This window comes from Leptodactylus fuscus, chromosome 4 (assembly GCF_031893055.1).
Source record: "Leptodactylus fuscus isolate aLepFus1 chromosome 4, aLepFus1.hap2, whole genome shotgun sequence".
Classification (NCBI taxonomy): domain Eukaryota; kingdom Metazoa; phylum Chordata; class Amphibia; order Anura; family Leptodactylidae; genus Leptodactylus; species Leptodactylus fuscus.
In genome coordinates this window covers 162,405,265-162,428,641 of record NC_134268.1, presented here as the reverse complement: position 1 = coordinate 162,428,641, position 23,377 = coordinate 162,405,265, and the positions used below count along the sequence as shown (strand labels likewise).

Genomic DNA, 23,377 nt, shown 5'->3' with positions numbered 1-23,377 from the left:
AACTAGCATGATGTTATATACTAGAATGATGTTATATACTAGCATAATGTGGGATAACTGGTGTAAATTGATTATCACATTCCCCTTGTTTACCTGGCTTCTGGAATTTGTGCAATCCCTTCAAATCTTTCAAGCCCTGGTTTGGGGCTACTCTCTGAAATAAGAGACAGACCACGTTTTCAGAGTGTAGATGATTTATTAACCAAGACCCCAGTCCACAGATAGAAGCAAACATCTTTTACATGCAATGCCACCACAAACCTTTGTCTACATGAAATACAAAGCTTTTTTTTTTTAATTTTATTATTATTTTTTTTTATTACATACAGCTTGTTAACTTACACAAAAGATTAAGTTGTTGGAAGCAACTTTGGAAACAATGCAAATCTGGATATGGAGTTGAGCTACGAATACAGTAGGCTTGTAAAGGAAAAATACACCCAAACTGGTGGTTAGGCTCACTGAATAACATGCAATAGTCTGCCTTGCTCTGGCATCTGTAACCATTAAACAAACTTAAACAAGATGGCTGCCTACCGTGCCATCAACAATATTAAAGGGTATGTTCATCATCATTTTACCGTTGATATGTAATTTAATCTACATAAACAGCAATTTAGCATTGTCAATACAATTTATCACTAACCTTGCAGTGATATGGATTTGTTCTCTTCTATAATCCAGAAATGCATTCACAGTATAGATTTTCCAGAATTGTACAGTGCTTGGTATAAAGATACAAACCACTAGAGCAAGCTCAGTGCACCAGCAAAGAACGGTGGAACGTTTCCGATGATGTCTGTAGCATGAATGCAGCTCTGGACTACAATACAGGTTGTAAAGGATAAGTAATACAATGGGGGAGATTTATGAAACTATCTAAAAGAAATATCTTTATTTCCATTTGCAACCACTCGGCACAGATTTCCTTCTGTATTTGCAAAATGGAAAAATTGGATGATACAGGCAAAATTCCTTATCTTTAATGTAAATGAATTTTGTACATGTAGTCTGTGATCAGATGTTCAGAAGTGTACATACCCTTTAAATGTACAACAATTAGAACTTAAAGGGGAGATCTATTATTCATTTACGCCAGACATCTGGTGTAATTTATAAAAAAAAAAAATAAAAAAAATAAAAAAAAAAGTGCAAATCTTTCGTTTGCAGTTTCTCAAATACCAGTTACAACAATTGTTGCAGCTCACGTTTTTGCACCTACCACGCCACTTTCACGAAAGTGAAATTAATATCATTTACACCAGTTTACTGTTGCAAATGATTAGTAAAATCTATGCCAGCTACAAGGCCCAGCAAAGCCACCGCATTTGTGAAGAGACGTGATCTTCCTCATAACTGAGGCGGCTTTTCTGCCAGCACCAGGAATATAATGACGCTCCATGCGCCAATCTTCATAAATATGCCCCAATATTTTCTACCAACTCAACATATTTTGGGTGTAGTATCCCTTTAATTGGAAAATGGATATGAACTTGTTCAACTTTGGAGAGGCACTACAAATCTGGATCATTTCAATCATGGATCATGTACACGTTTTATTTTTCTAGAATAAAAAGAATATTTAAAAATAAATAAAAGGTTTAAAGGTAGGCCTCAAATTCACCCTCTCAGGTTTTTACACACACGAAACAGTAGCTAATCCCACCAGACTTTGTATTTCAAAGACCAAAAATAAACGGTTTATTTACTAGGTCGACCAATTTGAGACTGAGGGAAGAGTCAGCCGCACAGAACAATGACACTGAAAACAAGATGGAAGATCTGAGCGGATATTAGCGTTTGTCTGGTGCCAAGTGTCAGTCAGTATGCTGATAGAAGTCGTCAAATGTGTTCTGGCAATCGGTCAGACTGATTCTGTTCTTAGACTATGGCTTCTTTAGTAAAGTGAATGAGCCAGAAAATCAAATTTCAGAACATTAATGACTAACTATTAAGTGGACTGAATGGAGGATAATGGAATACACTTTCAGCAAGAAATGATTCCCAGGTCTACTTATTCTCCTCCTTTTTCCGCAAGTCTTTCCAGTATTGAGGATCCAATAATTCAGCTGGAGAATGCAGTTCTCATGACAAGGATGAGATCATGCATAAAAAGAAGAAGAGAAAAGAATGTCTGGCATTTTCCATGTGAATAGCAGGCATCTGACTGGGCTTTACCATGGCTTTCTGCACTGCTTTTTATACAAGGATCCCAGAATGAAATGTTAAAGGGGACCTCCAATGTTATATAGAAAGCTAAGCAGGCAGATCTTAGACTGACCAGTTTTGTTGGAGCTGGCCAACCATCTAATAGTCATGGGGGCCTCCTGACTCTCTTAACTCCAAGTTATTGTTCGTTCTTAGCAGATCACTCAATTGTATAGCGCATAAACTGCAATAAGCAAGATCTGCCTGCTTGTACACGAAGCGCCGCATGTCTTAACAATTCATAAGTCAGCACCCTGCCCTCTTCTCATGTCAAGAGAAAACAATTGCTCATGGTCTCATATAAGAGAAGTTCTCCAGCAGAATTTGTTTTAACAAAATGATTCTAAATATGTCAGAAATAGGGAAAGCTGTAAAGTCCCGCAAAAGTCTAAATTTTGACCCCTGGGTCATCTAAAAAAAATTTAGACCTCAAACCCAATACTTGAATGATCACAGAAAAGTTTGCTAAGGACATGCTCCTTGACAATCCCGTTGGAAGGCAATCTATCCTAGCAACCAGGATGGTCAGGCATCAAGGCAGGTGAAAGGCTGCTCTCAAGTAATCCCCCCCCCCCCTCTAAGAAAGTGTTATCAATTAGATTTTTATAAAACTGAATTTACATGAGAACTCCCATATAAGCTATTATAATAATAATTTCCACTTATTAAAGGAGCTGCACATAATTAGGAGTTCATTTTGTTTCCAAACAGTGCCACTCTTGCCCATGGAGTGTGTCTGGTATTGCAACTTACAGTGGCAAAATTTGCCCATAGAACACAGTAAAAAAAACAAACGCAAACAATGGCTTTGCATGGAAAGGTGTAGACTGCTGACTATGTCATACACTGAATTAAAGGAAAACAACAAAACATGATTTACAAATGAAGTATGAACAAAACCTTATGCAACACCAGGCACTTCTCAGAAAGCCAAGAGCGGGACAAGTTTCTGGACAATCCCTTTAATGATCTTAACATGTCACATTTGCCCTATTATCTTATTATTCCTAATACTGTTCTACAAATTGTGCTAAAATGACACCTATGGGACCTGTACTCTCTTTTAATATATAAGCCAGCTTCCAAATTCTGACATTACCTGTAGTATTGAAGTTGCAAGGTATATCTTACTCAGTGGATACAGAAGAAAAAAATATCATATTAAAATGATATAATATTGGGAGTATGCAATTGAACTTCATGCAATATTGTTATAGTCCCCCACATAACGGAAGAAGTATGTTATGTGGTGTCAGCCCCGCTAGCAAAAAAGCAACAGGAGTCTGGAATGCAAGATATCTATGCATGCTATACTAATATGGCAAACTTGGACACTGTGGTAACAAGGTCCTTGTCGCAGAAAGTGTTCTGATATAATACAATGTATGATTAATAATGTGTGTAATCTGCTAAATATAGCAAGGTATATATTTCCTGCTCTGTGTAATGAATTCCAGTTCAACCATAACAGTGCAAATTATGCGGCCCCGCACAGGGCACCAGCATCTCACATGTCTACAGAAGGTTCTAGGGCAACTTGCTGATAACCACCAACCATGGAAAGATATTTGTATGCTTCATACCTATGACCATCACCATTTGATCTTTTGGTGTCACGCAGTGCCCTTCTCGTAACAAGTACATTTTGGAGGGATAGCTTTACTCACAGGAAGCCATTATGTTTGTATAGCAGCAGAATGTATATGTGTGTGCATTAAATAAAATTTTACTTATCCGTGTGTAGGGGTACTCTTCTGCTAGTGAAGGTGTTCTTCTTGTGGGGGGGGGGGGGGGGGGGGGAATTTAAAAAAAATTCTACGGTGTATCTGATTTCTAACCTGTATTTCTCACTGGATGTGGACTTATCTACTTGTACTATTGAACTTCTGCAGTTTGGAAGGGCTTTTGCAAGTACAAATATTTCCTCTATTTGCAGTACTTTATACTGTACTGTTCATTCCAGAAGTATATGGTATGGATAAATACTTTATATAACATTTGTAATCCAGTAATATATCATGGGCTGTTATTGGTAACTGCTCACATACATTTTTTAGAATGAAAAATTTTCACCCCCCCAACCCATGTTTAGGAACGTAGAAAGAGTTAAAAAGTTGATTTGGTAAAGAATACATTTCTGGGGCATCACAATAATCTGCAGATTTCCCCCCACAAAATGTATGTGTTACATAACTGCTCAACTTACAGGGCAAAGTTCTAATTTACTATGCCAGTGCTTTTCTATTGCTTCCAGCATCTAAAAAAAAAAACAGCCAAAAAATTTGTGACACCCCTGCACCTGTACTCCGAGCACTCTGGTTGCACGTACATACTGTTAGTATCTTGAAGACAAAACGTGCTAATGATGGCAACTATATGCCTACTATATATTCTATGGAGGTGGAAGTGTCTAGGGATGAATAAACATGATACAGGGATTGTATTTGGTCTTCCTTTAAAATAGAAATAATAGTCAGTGCTATACTTTAAAAAAAAAAAAAAAAAAAAAATGTCCGTCATGTATACGAAGTTTGGACTATTTTGGGCTAATAACCAATTCCTTAGGTCCCCAGCAACTCACTAATCAGCACTTACAATTTCTATTAGTCAGATCCGTTCCAAACTGAGCTCAACAGCCTCAAAGCAATGATCGAAATTCTAGAATCAGAAATGGATGGAAAGCAACAAAACTCCCATGGAAACGCTGCTGTTGGCAAGCCTGATGCTCTGCTCACTGTGAGTGTTTCGGCATTTTTGTCAAATGTGTTTACTATTACATTGTGTTGGGTTTGTTTTCCTTCCTATAGGGAATATCCTAGGTATTTTACTGCTGGCTGACCCCCATCTGCTGGTGATCTGCCTCTGGTTCTTCTTCTTCCACATCTGCATTGTATTCTTCAAAAGTGTCATCATCCACATCTGGGAGACCGAGTAGCTGTAGCAAATAAAAGAAAGAATCTTCAGAGACTAAATTCCATTACACAAAGAATATTAATAATAATAAATCAAATATCTCACAAACATAACTAGCAGCCAATCTTGCTACAACGCTGCTTTTACATTGCTTACACTACGTTCGGCATCGGGGTGTCCATTGTTCTGGTCTGTTGGAGGCCCAGAACAAGAGACAAACTGCCCGCTAAAATAGCGGACACGAACAGAATCCGATGGACACCATTGACTATAATAGGGTCCATCAAATGCCTGTTCTTTTTAGCTAAATCCATGGGAAGAAAAAGTTGGATTTGCAGGACTTTTTCGAGCAGAGATTTTTGACACACTGCAATTGAATCTTTGAACAGTAAATCCGACGCAGACGTTAAACCAGCCTAATGCTAGCAGGCTTAGGGCCCTTTCACACGGCGTAAGCGCGCCACTCATTTATACATATATCGGCAAATACGCGCGCTTCCCATTGAAATCAATGGGCTCTGTTTTGAAGCGCCCCGCTCGGACACGTGTTTAAATGAGCGTCACGCTTACGCCGTATGAAGGGGCCCTTCGGTCACTGGCAACACTCTTTATTGCCTAGAAGGTTGACGGCAGAAAGACCACTTTTATGCCCTTATATTATTTCCCTTCTATCTTAGGACAGACATGTTCATCTCAGACATGTATAAAAATCACTTATTGAAGAAATGTGGATTGTGCACCCTCTGGTATTTTTTATTAACACATGCTGAAACCTTTAGCCCCTTTCCGCCACAGCCATTTTTCGTTTTTTTACTCCCCACATTCCAAAAGTGATAACATTTTAAATTTCCATTCACAGAGCCATATGAGGGCTTATTTTGTGTGGGACAGATTGTACTTTGTAAGGGTACCATGTAATATGAATAGAACGTACTGGGAAGCTGCAAATAAATTCTGAATGGGGTGAAAGCAGAGAAAAAACTGCACCTATGCTACTCTCTTATGGGTTTTGTTTTTCCTGCATTCACTGAAGTAAAAAATGACACGTAACCTGTAATAATAGTTAGGGTCATACCAAAAACAGGATTTCACCACTCATAGTAACAGATTGCCGGCCCCTCGTTCCAGGAGACGGTAATAGTCACAAACAGTGTGGCACATGTGCTGCTGATAAATAGATGCCTCACTCACATTTGACTGAGGCATCTAAATGGTTAGTGGTTAGAGCGACCCCTGATCTCTGAAGGCGGGCACTGCTGCCGGGTCTCCTCTGTAAAATACAGCAGCTATAACTTCTAAACATTGAAAGATTTCAATGGATAAATGACAGGTAATAACTGTGATGGTTTTGGAAATTGTAGCGTGTCAGCAGCACGTATTTTACCACAAAGTGGAGATGAGATTCGCTAGAATCCCATCCACTTTGCTGTCACTGTAAAACGCTGCGTTTTTTTCATGTAACATTACTTTGCTTATTATTGTTGGCACACTGTCCATTTGCACTGCTTAAAAAAGGCTTCTCTGTAAGCTAAATGTCTTGATTTTTAAACCTGCCTTAACCTACCCATGGATAGTATCTCCCCATCCATTTTGTGTTCACACAAGCAAACGTTTCACATAAAATAGCAGTGTGGCATGTTACAGAGCAAGAGCAGCTGCGCAGACTGATATATAGTTTTGTAGGAAACGAATCTGTAGAACTTGTCATTTATTCAATGAAATTTCTGCTCATTCTGTGTTTAAGAGTCCAATGGGCGGTCTCAGACTGACAGCTAACTCTGTATACATACATAGGCCCAGAATGAAGAGAGGGATAAATGAAGTTATGATGAATCTATTGCCACAAAACTATATAACAATCTGTTCAACAACTCCCCTATAACATACTGACTACAGTTAGCATTGCATTTAAAATATTTCCGCCTCTCATTGGCTTGCATTGATTTTTTGAGGCAGAATCCAACTGAAGAATGGACATGTCGCTTCTTTTTTCCACTAGTGGAAAATACCGCTAGCAGAAAAAAAATTACATATGACTGCAAGGTGAGGCGCTTTTTGGAGGCGGATTCCGGCTCAAAATCCTGACCAAAAAACTCAGTGTGAACTCAGCCTAAGGAATACACATGGATACCTCTGAGATTTCAATCTTCGCAACAGAATGTGTAATTCAGGGCTGCACTATACAGCTTTTTTGCTTATCTTTACAGGTCCAATATGGATTTAGGTGGAATTTCCCTTTAGCCTGAAGCCACACATTGGCTGTTGCGTTTTTTTTTAAGAAGAAAGCAAAAAGTACAGCACTGCAGACTACCTGTAATATAAGTGCGCACTACTCTCTGTATTGTGTGTACAGCTTCATTGAAAGTGGTTCATTGTCACACTCATGGATAAAGTAACATGATCATTAAAGGGAACCTGTCCGGTTTTTATTCTACCCTAAACTGGATCCAGCATCCCAAAATGATCTTTCCTATGGTGCCCCTCACTAAGCCTTCAGTTGCTTAAAAGTCAAATAATAAGCTTTTAAGGGCTAGTTCACACGTGTTAGGGTGGTCGAGGAATTTGGTCAGGAAAAAATCCGCTTCGGGAATTAGGAAGCATTTTTTTGAGCGTTTTTTTGATGCATTTTTGTTTCAGGTTTTTGGCAAAAATAGACGCTAGCGGGTTTTCCGCCTCCCATTGACTTGTATTGACTTCCTGAGGCGGAATCCGCCTGAAGAAAGGTCATGTCGCTAGTGGTCTACATAGACCTCTGTTGTGAGGGGGTGGATTTTGAGCTGTATTCCTTGAGCCCTAATACCTTAGACTGGCATATGCAAATTTACCTCACCTAGGCATTGGGGCAGGCGCAGCCTCATCTATACACTGCAGTAAATCACACCCTATAAGTCAGACAGGTATCAGAACAATGTCAGATAGGGAGGGACATGTAAATCACAATTATTTAGTGCAATGACTCAATGACTAGATGAAGTTGCTCCCTAGTTAAAGGGGTTTCCAGAAATTACAAGTTTTTGTCAATAGCTGGGGAAGGTGAAAAAAAAAACAAAAAAAAACCCCAAACCCAATGCTATATGGTGAAGTGGAGCCTGGGGCTTGTTCTGGCAGAAGTCCTTGCCACACGTGACTGGCCTCAGTGGCCTAAGGAACCACCATGACAGGTGATTTATGTGAGTGATGGCCTGTGTCTTAATTGGCCTCAGCCGTGACAATAGACAAGGACATACGCCAAAACAAGGGCACCGCTAGACCAGACAGCAGCCAGCAAACAGATTTAGGGTTGTTGTTTTTTTTCCACGTTCCCCAGCAAAAATGTGTAATTCCTGGACAGTTTGTAAACGCCAACCAAAGACTTGGGGTCCCTCTCTAAGCTTTCTGCTCCAAAAACCTACGGAGGCCAAACCACAAATTTCAGAAGGCCATTCACTGATAAAAAAAAACCCCCTCATCTCTTCAGTTTGGCATCTGAGGGAAACTAACACCTTCACTACACTTAGGATATTACAACATACTATTTAGTTAACTCCTGGGTTGCACTTTAAGTTCATTGCGAGGAAGGTGAAATAGACGTTTTGTTGTTGTCAGTATATTTATTTTTTATATATTTTGTTAATGTAATTATCAAAAAAGGGGTATTTTTATTATTTTTTTTTCTATCCCACAACTTAGGTTCTGTGGGAGAAGTCTGACACCCTTAAAAAAAAACTTCCAGGAAGGGACCCATAGAGCAGGGAGACACATGGCACCACAGTACCCCAAAAATAGTTTTGTAATCTTAATTTCCCACTTTTTCTCCTCAGATTTTTAATTCCCCTCAGTGTTCTTAGGGCGGGTTCACATCTGCGCCCCGATCTCCGCTTTCAGGTTTCCGTCTTCTGCCCGAGAAACTGGACAACAGTTTCAGTCATAGCTCCCTTTGACATCTATAGGACAGGGTATTGTTGCTGGATCATAAGGGGTACTCGGTAGTTCCGGTCATGTGAACAGGATTCTTCCTATTTTAATATAGGAGCAGGCATTGCTCTATTCAGTTTTCTGGATCTGCTATAGTTTGCCAAGGACTATACTTGTCTTCTCTTCAGTAGTGCCTTAGACATCACCACTCAATTCAGATGAGGGGAGATTCTCATACTAAATGGCGGTCTCATAATAAGTGACGGTCTTCATTGCTAGACCTCCACTGATCCAGCAATCTTCCTCTGTCCAGTTATTACAAGACTAGTGAATGGAAGGCAAGGACAAGGAGGAGCCTATGGCTACCTTCACAATGTACACATAACCCCAGACGTAAGATGTACTGTAATTGTTACACATGTTTACTGGGCAGAAACATTGTACTTACTGGCCTGAAAGACTTGAAGACTTTCTCCAGTATTTCATGAAGAGTTTTCTTCCCACAAGATGAAATGTAATCCTGCGCTAGCTGCAGGAAAGGCAAGCAGTCTTCACTTTCACTCCACACATGCTGAAAGACAATGAAGGAAATAATACCAGTGAGCTATTATACCCCAGCAACAATAAAACACATTATGTAACTCAATCATGGCAGACAATGTGCGAGAGGTGAAAGGTCACTCACTGCCTCTCCTTGGTTATTGCATCTCATCATGGTTTTAAGATGGATCGGAGGATGGGTATTTTTACCCATCGGACTGTCAGGACTTCTGCCCACGTACGCGCTAAGTACAGAGAATGCCCCATTGTGGTCGGCGATTATGACTGGATAATTACACCAATGAAGCAATGCTCCAACAATAAGATTTGTGTGCTGGATTTGATTATAGTGCTCAGCTCGCAGCGAACAGAGATAATCATCTTTGTGTGTCTACAGGCTTTTATTAGTCAGACTAATAATGGAGAGTTCATCATCTGACATTGTGCAGGATGAGATCAAGTGCGGGCGCAGCTGGTTACCTCTACTGGACTTTGTTCCTTATTTTCAATCCGTTTCCTTGTGCCAACGCCATACGTCTACCTAATGTACACTGAAAACCCTACTTCAATAAGATTTTACAGATTACAGAACATGCTGTGAGCGCATCCAAAATTATCTCATTATTTTCCAGCTGAATTTTTTTTTGTGACTCTTCTCAGATTAAAAACATCGCCTTTCGAAATCCAAAATTCGGATCCCATTAATCTCATAATGTATCTTTATAGCAGCTGGAGATTTGTTTATTGATCCAAAGCCCTGCATACAGGTAACTGGCAAAAATCTCACTGCCCGTAGTTACTGTTTTAACCGCTTAACAACTGTCTTGACAGCAAGTGATATAGGTCCAGAGCAGTGGCGTAACTAGGAATGGCGGGGCCCCGTGGCGAACTTTTGACTTGGCCCCCCCAACCGACGGCGAAGACCCCAACAACCGACCCTTCCCCCCTCCACATTCCTGCACGTTCTACTATGCCCCACAGTGGCCCCTGCACACAGTATTATGCCCCACAGTGGCCCCTGCACACAGTATTATGCCCCACAGTGGCCCCTGCACACAGTATTATGCCCCACAGTGGCCCCTGCACACAGCATTATGCCCCACAGTGGCCCCTGCACACAGCATTATGCCCCACAGTGGCCCCTGCACACAGCATTATGCCCCACAGTGGCCCCTGCACACAGCATTATGCCCCACAGTGGCCCCTGCACACAGTATTATGCCCCACAGTGGCCCCTGCACACAGTATTATGCCCCACAGTGGCCCCTGCACACAGTATTATGCCCCACAGTGGCCCCTGCACACAGTATTATGCCCCACAGTGGCCCCTGCACACAGTATTATGCCCCACAGTGGCCCCTGCACACAGCATTATGCCCCACAGTGGCCCCTGCACACAGCATTATGCCCCACAGTGGCCCCTGCACACAGCATTATGCCCCACAGTGGCCCCTGCACACAGTATTATGCCCCACAGTGGCCCCTGCACACAGTATTATGCCCCACAGTGGCCCCTGCACACAGTATTATGCCCCACAGTGGCCCCTGCACACAGTATTATGCCCCACAGTGGCCCCTGCACACAGTATTATGCCCCACAGTGGCCCCTGCACACAGTATTATGCCCCACAGTGGCCCCTGCACACAGTATTATGCCCCATAGTGGCCCCTGCACACAGTATTATGCCCCATAGTGGCCCCTGCACACAGTATTATGCCCCACAGTGGCCCCTGCACACAGTACTATGCCCCACAGTGGCCCCTACACACAGTATTATGCCCCACAATGTCCCAGTACACAGTATTATCCCCCATAGTGGCCCCTGCACACAGTATTATGCCCACTGTGGACACCCATTAACAATTATTATACTCTGAGGTCTCTTCAGACCCCAGAGTATAATAATCAAAGACCCAAGGGGGGGATACTGTCACTTACCTATTCCCGGCACCGCTGCAATCCTCGGTGGTGTCGGTCATCTTCCTTAATGTTCGGCCGTCACATGACTCGGGACACAGGTCCCGTTCATGTGACGTCAGGGACCTCACAGTAGTAGGCCCGAAGCCCGACAGGAGCATGGAAAGGTAAGTAACATGTTATTTTTTTTATAGAAAAAAATTATCTTCTGGCAATCAAATACTTAAAATGTAACTTTTACTTAATTGATATAAAAAACATAAACATGTTTCAGGAGCAAGAAAAAAGAGGAACAGCTTACGCGTTTCAGGACATGGTGTTGAGTCCCTTAGTCATAGCATGCTATGTCATGCTATGACTAAGGGACTCAACACCATGTCCTGAAACGCGTAAGCTGTTCCTCTTTTTTCTTGCTCCTGAAACATGTTTGTTTTTTATATCAATGAAGTAAAAGTTACATTTTAAGTATTTGATTGCCGGACGATAATTTTTTCTATTTTGTCTGTTGTTGGCCCTTACAGTCTGGGGTTGTCCGTTGCAGTCATTGCATATATACATGCAGTCAGATGTAGCGGTTTTTCCTTTTGATTTTTCTTTTTTTTTTTTTTATGTTCGCTTACCTCTCCCGGGCCTCCTATCATTATACTCGGAGGTCTGAAAAGACACTACGGCCTACTAAGGTACTCCTGGAAGAGACATACACTCACTGGCACTCCGGAGTGTTTCTGGACTTGGATGGGATAAGATGGCTGTTCAAGTTATTTTGTTTGTATCTAATGAGCAATATATATATATATATATATATATATATATATATATATATATATATATATATATATATATATATATATGAGTGATGGCGTGACCCCCACCTTGAGCTTATATAATATGATAGGGCACAAGCATTCATTTTTTACCCCTGATGAGTGGGTGTATTTATAAACATTGCACACCACGAAACGTGCATGTCGAGTTATGTTACGTTGTTTGAATGCTATTGTGTGGTTTATTAGCCCTTCCTGCTATAGTGCATATAACTTCTTGGAAAGGGTTAATTAGGAACGTTCCCCTAGATAGGTGAGGTTCCGGTCAGGGCACTGGCTAGTTAGAGCGGTGACCCTGTATTAGGCTATAGGGTGAGTATAGCCCCTTCCTTAGATTATTCAATAGGGACTGTCTTTATTTTCCATATTCCACCCTATTTTCACATGAAACGGCCTATCTTGTAATTATCCCTTCCAGTCCCTTCGGAATTATCCTACCACGGATTGAAGTTGGGAAAGTGCGATTGGTTACCTCACTTAGGACCGCCGTGTCCCCTTTGAACAACCCCGTGGTTGTGGATTTTTATATGAGGTCATGAGTCAGATGCGTGACTTTTTATGGTTTATATATATATTTATATTTTATCTAGTACCATTAAAAGGTTAAGTTTTATATTCTGATTGCTCTTGTTGGATTGTTATTGGATTAGGTGAGTAATATTTTGCACTGTATAGTGTCTTTTGGGTTGGACATAACGGCCTACTAAGAAAAAATAAAAACGCAGCGGTGGCAGCTGTCGCCGGGCCCCTAATGCCCTGGGCCCTATGGCAGCTGCTACCCCGGCAGTTACGCCACTGGTCCAGAGTCCGCAGCTATGTCTTCTGACATCACTGCTTTAATGTTTCTGCAATCTAGAAAGTCAGGGACCCCCCCCAAAAAAAACAAACAAAAACAAAACAGTGTCTGTTCCCCAAAGTGAATCAATAAAAGTAGATCCTAAGGATATGCTAACATGGCAGAATTTGGTGCTAAATTTTTAAAGAAAAAAATTATTTAAAATAAAAACTTACAGCGGTTAAACCCCCCACATGGGTGAAATATTGCATTGGATTCCGCGGATTTACTCTTCATTTTTCGCCGCGTGAACATACCCTAACAGAAATAATTGAGTGTGGCTACCAAGGCTCAGCTGAAACTTGTAATAAGTCCCTTATATACAAGCCTCAATGATAAGACAGTATATAGAAGGCTCCTAAGTCCCTCTTGTATTGGCTAGGATTCCTACCAATCACAGGAAGGCAGCTCCCAAGTCTCCACTCCATTTAATTCTATGGGAATACTGGAGATGACAGCGCTGTGCTCTGCTTCATGGAGGAGCGGATCACTACTCCATTTACAAAGTAGACAAATGAACCCTGTTCTTGTAAAGAATAAATCAACACAGAACATTAGATCTAAAAACAACCTGGTAATAAATGGCGGACATTTGGGTTTTGTATTTACTGCAGATCTTCCTTGGGTCATGCTATCCTCACAACTGCATAGTTTCTCCCAGCAGAGAGGCATGGTGACTTAGCGGATTAGATTTCAATAACTGATGCTTTATGTCATTAATATCCATAGAGAATGAAGAGATTAAAATTTTAATATTTTGTCATCACTAAAACAAACACCTTGGTGGAAACAGATGGACCCCATTATAAGTTATTGGGGTCTGTTGAGCACTACTGGATCCAACACTTCATCATTGTGAACAGAGGGTAACCCTGGTCGTACCTACAGCACTAGTTTGCTGCATTTATAATAACCTAAACTATTAAATCATTGAAAAGGTAGGGCTGGGACATTTTGACTAAATAAAAATCTAGATTTTTTTCACTTCCACTGTAGTAGAGAAGCCAGATCAGAAGTGTGGCAACGCATTGAGGTTTTTCCTGAAGTGCTTTTCACAGAAAGTGAAAGAAAAGGAACCTACAGCGGACTTTCGGCTCCATTATACCTATAGGGAAACCACCGGTGTTTCTGTAGGTATAATTGACATACTGCAATATCAAAAAACCTCAACAGTTTTGGAAATTGCAGCATGTCCTCTGTGTGTATTTTTTCACAATGTGTGGATTGGATTTGCTAGAATCTTGTCCATTTTGCAGAGACTGTAAAACGCAACGGCGTTTGCTGTAGCGTTACACCACATGGGGCCCCGACTTTAGGTGTAAACTGAATTTTATTGAAATTTTCAAAAACAAGACAGGAAAAGTCACAGAATATTACAACAATGTGAAAAGGGAACAAACCCGGGGAGAATCCAAGATCCTGAAAACAACAAAACAGCACAAAACAGAGTGGGCCAAACAGGGCTAAACAAGTGCATGTGCTGGGAGCGAACAACACTGAACAGCAAAAAAGGAACAACTGCAGACACAGCACAGCCCAAAGAACGGGACTAACACAACACAAAACTGAGGGAAGACTACACACCACAAGGACAGGAAACAATAGGGAGAGAGGAAAATGACAGCCGACAGAAGTAAAAAGAGGGACAAAAACGCCCATAAACCCCCTAGGGGGGACTAACCAAAAAAGTTAGGGGAAAAGGGAAGAAAACTCAGATGAATCCTGAAACATGATCCACGGCCGCCAGAGGGTCTCAAATTTAGACGAGTCCACGAGGTCCTCTGCGACTATAGCTTCCATCCTCCTAATAAGGAGGAATTCCTGAAGCCACTCCGACAAGGAGGGAGCTACTGTGCTGCGCCAGTGGCGTGGAATGACCGTTCTGGCGGCTGTGAGAAAATGGCGAAGTAAGTCACCCTTGACCCTAGAAATCTTACCAGGGATAAGAAAGGGCCCCCGACTTTAAGGCTCCGTTCCCACGGAGTAACGTGCCGCTCATTCTGACACGTAAACATGTGTCAGAGTGAGCGCTTCAAAACAGATCCCATTGACTTCAATGGGTGCCGTCTTACACACGCTATACATTGAAATCAATGGGTTAAAAAGCCTTCCATTGATTTCAATGTGTAGCGCGCGTAAGACGGCACCCATTGAAGTCAATGGGATCTGTTTTGAAGCGCTCACTCCTGACACGTGTTTACGTGTCAGAATGAGTGGCGCGTTACTCCATGGGAACGGAGACCAAGGGTGAATCAACCAGAATTTTTTTTTTTTTTTATTAATCTATCTGATACATAAAACCATTATATGGGCAGAACCGTGGCTCAGTGGGTAACATTGTTGTCTTGCAGCGCTGAAGTCCTAGGTTTGAATTCAGCCAACATCTGCAAGAAGTTTATAAGTCCTCCTTGTGTTTGTGTGGGTTTCCACCCACGCTCCAAAGATACATTAATAAGGAATGTAGATGTGAACCCCATATGGGATACAGCCTGTAAAATGCTATGGAATATTATGGCACTATATAAGGAAACAAATTAAATAATATTACAGTATATATGATTTATACACACCCTACCACCGCCTGCATATTCAGATCACTAGGCTAGGTCACCAGTAAATGTTGCTCATCTCTCCACTTCCCTACCAGTGAGGTTATACACGGGAAACATGTGGACAGACTAATGTAATTCTTGGAGTGATAGATGCAGACGTCTGTTGCTCTCTCCTGCTATTGCTGTTCTCTGCCTACTATAGATTGCAGAGTCTTCACTGATGAGCTACACAACACCTTGGTTCCCTACACCGCTGCCCGACATTCCCCCTCAAGTATCCTGGCACTAGCTAGCCATTACTTTGTGATCTATCACCAAACTCCTGCCTCTAACACTTGCCAGAAACCAATCAGTGTCTTTGAAGAGGTGAAGTTCCAGCTTATTGTCCAGCCTCCTTGACCCCATGCTGCCAGTCCTGCAGCTGCATCCCCCCACACAGATATTAGCCAATATAGACTTCACAATTCTAATCAAAGCCAGTTTCAGACCAGTATTAAGAGACAAGTGTTATTGTATGTATAATGAAAAGTTATATTAACCTATCACATGGTCATGGAATGATTTTTATCCACTGGCAGTAAGCGGAATCAATGACAGGAAGCAGAGATCTAGAAAACTGTGAGGAATAGATACAGGAGGGATATATTTCATAATAAACAATGAATAATAATCTGAAAATGGATAACCCCTTTAAATAAAGAGTCAAATTAATCAAATATTTTCAATTAGTTGCTCACTTCTACTTATGCTCAAGGAAATAGTTTTTTTTTTTCTTATGCAGACTGTGAGCCCCATATAGGGATCACAATATGCATTGTTTTCCCTATCAGTAAGTCTTTGTAGAATGGGAGGAAATCCACACAAACACGGGGAGAACATACAAACTCCTTGTAGATGTTGTTCCTGGCAGGATTAGAACCCAGGACTCCAGCGCTGCAAGTCTGCAGTGATAACCACTGAGCCACCGTGTAGCAAGTACTTCCGCCAGAACAAGCCCAATGGCACTGTAGGACCAAACAGCGGCAGGGAACACCAAAGTGCCGGGGACAGGAAAGTATGGGATTTAATTTTTTTTTATTTTTCACCTTTCCCGGCCTTCATAAAAAAAAAAAATTCCTAGATAGCCCCTGTAAGAAATATTTTACTCTGACCTAACCCTTTTTATTTACATTTATTAAAATAAATACTTATAGGTCTAGATATCTCAGGAAATTATGTGAAAATAGCACCACTGGCTGTTTCTATTGAATAGCTTTCCTATGTCCACTTGAGTAAAGGTGCGAGGTGGACACACATGCTCAGTCATGCCTACAACTTTAGGAATGTGGAAGAATCCGTGGTTCGCTGATCAGGTTGACTCTGAAGCTGCATTGTTCTCTCATTATAGGCTGTCCAGCCTAATTTTATTTATTTTTAATTAGGCTGCGGGAGGTGACCAGCGCAGTCCGCTCCTGCTGCTCAGCTGTCTTCTTTTGCCAGAAGTCCTGACCGGCCGTGACGGATCATGTCCCTTCTGATGAGGCCTTACCGGTCCCATGCAGCAGGACTTCCACCAGTGTAAATAAGTTTTTTTTTTCCATCCTGTACAACCCCTTTAGGCTAAGGCCCCACAGGTCGTAATCGCAGCGCTGCATGATCGCATTGCGGTTCTTTCCGCAGCGCTTTGAAGAGAAAGTTCCTGGAGTTTTCCTACGCGGATTTTCTCTTCCCATTATATCTACGGGAAAGCCGCCGGCGTTTCCATAGATATAATTGACATGCGGCGATTTATAAATCTGCCACGACTTTGCAAATCGCAGCGTGTCCGCACTGCGTTTTTTTTTCCGCAAAGTGTGCATGGGATTCACATGAATCCCATCCCCTTTGCTTGCACTGTAAAACACCGTGATTTTCCACACAAATCGCGGCGTTTAAGTCCCGTGGGCCCCGGCCTTAAGGCTGAGGCCCCAAATTGCAGAAAAACAGCTTTTATTGTTGCAGATTTTGTTGCAGTTTTTGAGCCAAAGCTAAGAATGGCTACAAAAGAAATGCGAAATATATAGTAAGCTCTTATACTTCTACCTTCTGCTCAACCTACTCCTGGCTTTTGCTCAAAAAAACGCAGCAAAATCTGCAAAAAAAACCAAACAAAAAAAAAAAAAAAAAAACTACGTTTCCATGGTTTTTCCCCCAGTGCTTTTTTTTTTTGCTGTAGGATACCATGTGGGACTCCGCCTAAGGGCTCGTTCACATCTGCGCCCGGTCTCCGTTCTGCAGGTTTCCATTTCCTGCACAAAACAGAGGCAGGAGATGGAAACCTGCAGGACTCTTTCAAACCCATGGGACCCCAGCCTAAAGGAGTTTTTCAGGCTAACTGGAAAACACATGGGGTGGGGCGAGTTGTCCAGTGGTGGACACAGAAAGGCTGTTCACCACATGGCACTTTTCTAGCAAAGTTCCTGGAATATTTGGGGATATAAGTATTTGTAATAAACAGAAAGACAAAAAAAAATTACTAATTATGCATTTGATTGTCCAGGAATATTTAATCTATGACCAATTCTTTAGAAAGACCCTAAATATCTGATCGGGGTAGGCCGTCAGCTGGCATCATACCCAACCCCTCCCCCCCATCCAAGATCATCAGTTTGGGGCCCGCTTCCAACGCCCATGCAATATACAGCACAGAGACAGAAACAAATGGCTCTTCACATTGTATTGCAGAAAGGTACTGACACTGCAGCTCAGCTCCCATTGCCTCCAATGGGCCAGGGCTATAAATTAAAAATTCCAACTCGTGAACAATCCCGTCAGCTTAGAATTTAAGGGCACAACAATATTTCCCTTATAACAAATCTGACAGAACAGTCAGTCCTAGTTTCCTATCCATATAGTAAAACCTTAGTGACTGCATAACCGGGTTTAACATTATGATGTCATAGGTGGATTACTCTGGTTACATCACAATCAGTGCAGTCTTTCAACACAGCAGTCAGACTTCCACAGTTGGTCAGGAAAAGTCACTATGATCACCAGCCACTCTTTCGTGATGGGATTACATGGATAACATTATGCCCATGTGATCACCAGGTTAGTCCTACTCGTAGTATATACATCATCGCGCAAAAGTTTTAGGGAGCTAGCGAAAAATTGCTCTCAAAAATAGAAGTGTTTAGAATTTATTTTTGTCAGTTAACAAAATTCTAAGTGAATGAACATAAGAGAAATCTATATCAAATAAGTACTTGGTGTCACCACTCTTTGCCTTCAAAACACCATCAGTTCTTCTAGGTACACTTGCATGATATTTGAAGGATCTCAGCAGGGAGGTTGTTCCAAATATCTTGGAGAACTAACCACAGCTCTTCTGTGAATGTAGCCTTGGGGAGCCTTCACGTAGAGTATACGCTCCGCTCATTCTGAACGTAAAACTCTTTCATAATGAGCGCATAAAAAGCAGCTCCCATTGACTTGAATGGGTGCCAGAATACGAGCTTTTTTCCCTATTGCTTTCAATGTGATACGCGCGTATTTTGAGCCAAAACCAAGAGTGGCTACAACAGAAATGGGAAACCTATAGGAAGCTTCTTATACTTATCACTAGAGATGAGCGAACACTGTTCGGATCAGCCGATCCGAACAGCACGCACCCATAGAAATGAATGGAAGCACCTGTGACGGTGACTTTGCCGGCGGCCGGCTGGCGTCACAGGTGCTTCCATTCATTTCTATGGGTGCGTGCTGTTCGGATCGGCTGATCCGAACAGTGTTCGCTCATCTCTACTTATCACGCCTGCTAAATTCACTCCAGACTTGGTTCAAAAGAAATGCAGCAAAATTTGCAACAACAAAGTCTGTATTTCTGCAATGTGGGAACTTAGGCTAAGTGACAGTCTGTTGTCTTGATAGGTTACGACCATGAACTTTCTATGGTTGGGCAGTGTTAGGGCTCGTTCACATCTGCGTCGTCGGTCCTTATTGCAGGTTTCCGTTTCCTGCATAAAACAGATGCAGGAGACGGAAGCCTGCAGGAGACTTTCTCACCCATTCATTTGAAAAAAATGAAAAAAATCCGGTTTCGCGGCGGAGAGCCTAAAACGCTCACCGCCGCGCACGGCCGGACCCGATCTATGGTTTCCGTCTTCTGCCATGCAGAAGACGGAAACCATAGTACGGAGACCCCAGACGCAGGTGTGAACCCAGCGTAAGAAACCCAACTGTGAGTTCCTTATTGTGGACATGTTATCAGGGAGAGACATAAGGGTATGTTCACACGGCAGAAACCTTTTCTGAACTCTCTGCGCAGTTAGTCGCAATGGAATGCCAATGCAGTGCACTGGCATCCCGCTCTCGATTAGGCCCAAATGAATGGGCCTAATAGGAAGTGAGGCTCGCCCTGTGGCTGTCTCAGCCGCGGAATCCACAGGAAGAAGGGGCATGTCGCTAGCGGAAAAAAAAAGCGAGCGGTTCCCATTCAAATGAATGGAGCTTTTTTTGAAGGCGAATTTTGAGACAGATTCCACGTCAAAATCCACCTGATGTGTGAACACATCTGCAAAATTTCAAATATTTATATTTGCTAAAAATGTTTCACTTTTATTTGTCTACAGATATAAATATGGTTATGTTCATGGGAAACCTCTTTAATTTTGTTAATTGACAAAACTACTATCCCTCCTAAATCTGAAAGCATTCTTACTCCGCAGCACCCATGTCTACAATGTGCACACAATACTATATACCTTGTGCTTGTAAGATGTATAAGTAAGTACCCTGGAGCTGATATAAGACCCTGAACTAAGAAACTGAGCAGAAGATAAGTGAAAACAAACCAAGTGACATCCTGCACACCAGGTTTAAATCATCAGACCCAGGATGTCACTTGAAACACATCATCTCCCAAGGAACACCATTATTTTCCTGACAAGCCCTCTTTAAGACTTCATACAAGGGGCAAACTCAGGCCAATACTTCCTTCCAGGGGCAATGTATGGCTAACCATGAACCCTGTGTAAGGTCGTGCACTGGTGACCCAGAAGTATCCGAATCCAAAAATAACATGTAATAGATGATGATTATTCTACAGATACGCCCCATCTGCTGCACTTAGAGACCACCTCAACAATAAGTGTTCCATATTCACCACGGTCATGAAGGAGTTAACAGCTCTTTAATTATGGATAGAAACAAAATCTACTGCTAAGTGCACGCCACACCTCTGCGCCAGGGATGCCAGCCATCTTCATGCCACCCAACCCTAGTCAGCAAGCACATGTGTAATAAATGGCAGTAGATCTGGACATGCCCTGGGTGTGCACTGTACTCAGCCATTAACAATGCTATGCCCGTGGTATGCTGGCACTGTGCAGGGCATGGACTCTAACTCTTGACCCTGTTTCAGCAATCTGCACAGGGCAGTGGCCAAAATAGGTCTCCTGCCAAAGGGGGAGCAGCTGTTGAATCTAGGGGTGGAGGCAAAGCAAAATATTCTAAATGCTTCCATGTATGGTAAAATCCCTCATGTAGTGTATATATATATATATTATAATATATACATATACACACACACACCATGCCTAGACAGACCACAGGGCACTACCAGGCCTGCCCGTCTACTGCCAGCCTGCAGTGCACCACACGCCACTGCATCTGCTAGTAGCCATAATGGCCACACTAGGCCTGTGACGACTAGACATGGTGATGCCACTACGTGAATCCCTGCCACCATGCCCCTGCCATGCCCAGCTCGGGTACCAGGCCCTCGGAGCACAGCCACCAGGGTACCTGGCACATCACAAGGCGCACACACTCACAAAATTGTCCCCGCAGCCGTTGTCAGGGCACAGCACGTAGAAGGAGACCCCGGGGTCGGCGTAGAAATCCATCCTCCGCTCCGTCTCCTCGGTGGCGATCAGGTCGAATGGGGTGTTCGAGCACCATTTGTCGGCGACGTCTGCCAGCTGCTGGAAATCCATCCTGGCCTGTGCCCACACTGTGATCTCCCAGGTGACAGGCTATGTATGCATTGTTTACATGCTGCTGCTCATGGAGGGAGTGTAGAGGATGGGGGCAGGGAAGGCCGCGGCGATGCAGCGGATGCTCGGGTATTGTTTGCCTCCCGGGCCGCTCGGAACGCAGCTGCGGGTTGGGCTGTTGCCGTGTGACGAAGATAATGCAGGTCGGTGACGTCACAGCAGGCCCTGCCTTGCGAACAGCTGGGTCGTCAGCTCCCGTGACGTCATTAAGGCGGTGCCCAACCAGGTTCGGCGCGTCTGATAAGATGGAAGATGCGGCATCCTCGGAGATATGAGCCGACAATGGCAGACAGTGTCCTACTGGCACCGCCGGCTAGTGTGTACAGGAACCAGAAAGCCGGGCGTCAGTGCCCACCAGGACTGGCTGAGAACCGCTAGTAGCAACAAATGTCGCACATATGCCGCAGAGCTCGTCATACGTGCTGCGCTTAAAGGGGAACGCCACCTCTAAAGCTGTTTGATGGAAAATACGATGGCAGTGCACACATAGCAGTACACAGATAATAATGTCACATTCTGTGCAGGACCACGGCTCTCATAAGCAGTCACATTCAGGGTGCCATTGCAAACTGCTGCAAAGTGTAACTGTAAGCAAGACTAACACAGAAATCCAGGGGAGAAAGCTGAGCGCTGTCTAATGTATAGGGGGGAGGGGGGAGCTTCTGTATTATGTCTAATTCCACTGGGTATATGGGCAAAGGTTTACTCTTGATGAAGCAATTCTTACACCACTCTAAGGCCCCTTCACATGAAGCGGACAGGAATAGGACCTGTCCTGAGTTCTGTGGCCCCAATTTCTGCTTCAATTATACCCATAGGGAAACCATTGGTGTTTCTGTAGGTATAAATGACAACAGCAACGGTTTTGGAAATCGCAGCATATTTGCTTGCGCATATTTTTCTGCCACGGCCAACCCTTCGTAATTAAGCCACGTGGGACCTCGGCCTTAGATGGGTTTTCTGCAACCAAATCGAATTTTCATATAGATGACCTCACTACAGGATGAGTGAACTGGTTTGTAACTAACCAGATTTGACCTGTGACCAAAAAAAAAATCTTTAATTTAATTTTTTTTGTTAAAAAAAAAGACATCCAATCAATCTGATAATATTAGCTAATCACTATTTTATAAGTAGTGCAGTAAAATGACTGGAAAAAAAAGCGGGACGGGTGGAAGCAGGGGAAGAAGGAAATTTGTGCTAGTACTAATAAGAATCTTCTGAGAATGAAGATAAGGTTTTTGATTATTTAGTTTGATGATTGGTGACGGGAGGATATTGCATCTGATGAGATGTGGCTCTTCCCCTTCCTTGACTGACAGCCATGTCTCCTTCATCTTCACTGACACAGATCACTACCAGTGGTGTGGCACATGCTGAGAAAGAGATTTCTCGTAGTCTGAGTCGTTTTCCTCTTTTTGATGAGTTGGATGAGACCGCGTTTTTTGGAAGTACAGGTGGAAGAGGAAGACATGACTGTTGGTGCTGGAGGTAGTAGTGGCAGTGCATATGACAGTGGCGTAAATACCGGGTTAGCAGCGGTAGCGGGTGCCACAGGACATTAGGGGGCCCGATGGCCCCTGATGTGTAAATCCAGCGGGTAACGGCCCTATTTACTTGCCAATGCCTGGGATTAGTAAGTGGGGCCGCAGTCTTGTGAACCCCAACAAACACCGCTA

At 42.8% G+C, this 23,377-nt stretch overlaps 1 protein-coding gene across 1 annotated transcript; it reads right to left on the bottom strand.

Annotated features, from left to right (window-relative positions):
• Positions 1–285: 285 nt before the first annotated feature.
• Positions 286–21,986, bottom strand: MTURN (maturin, neural progenitor differentiation regulator homolog). The gene is made up of 3 exons (XM_075271307.1): positions 21,477–21,986; positions 9,464–9,586; positions 286–5,143 (listed from the first exon to the last, which is right to left on the bottom strand). The coding sequence occupies exons 1-3, from the start codon at positions 21,636–21,638 to the stop codon at positions 5,033–5,035; spliced, it is 396 nt and encodes a 131-aa protein (XP_075127408.1). The 5' UTR covers positions 21,639–21,986; the 3' UTR covers positions 286–5,032.
• Between the last annotated feature and the right edge of the window lie 1,391 nt (positions 21,987–23,377).

Bases quoted from the DNA above. Each gene is read 5' to 3' on its own strand.
- MTURN (XM_075271307.1), bottom strand. From the start codon at position 21,638: ATGGATTTCCAGCAGCTGGCAGACGTCGCCGACAAATGGTGCTCGAAC. The intron at 9,587-21,476 runs GTGAGTGTGTGC...ATTGTCTTTCAG, and splicing joins ACGGCTGCGGGGACAATTTT to CATGTGTGGAGTGAAAGTGA. The intron at 5,144-9,463 runs GTAAGTACAATG...TATTTGCTACAG, and splicing joins TCTTCAAGTCTTTCAGGCCA to CTACTCGGTCTCCCAGATGT.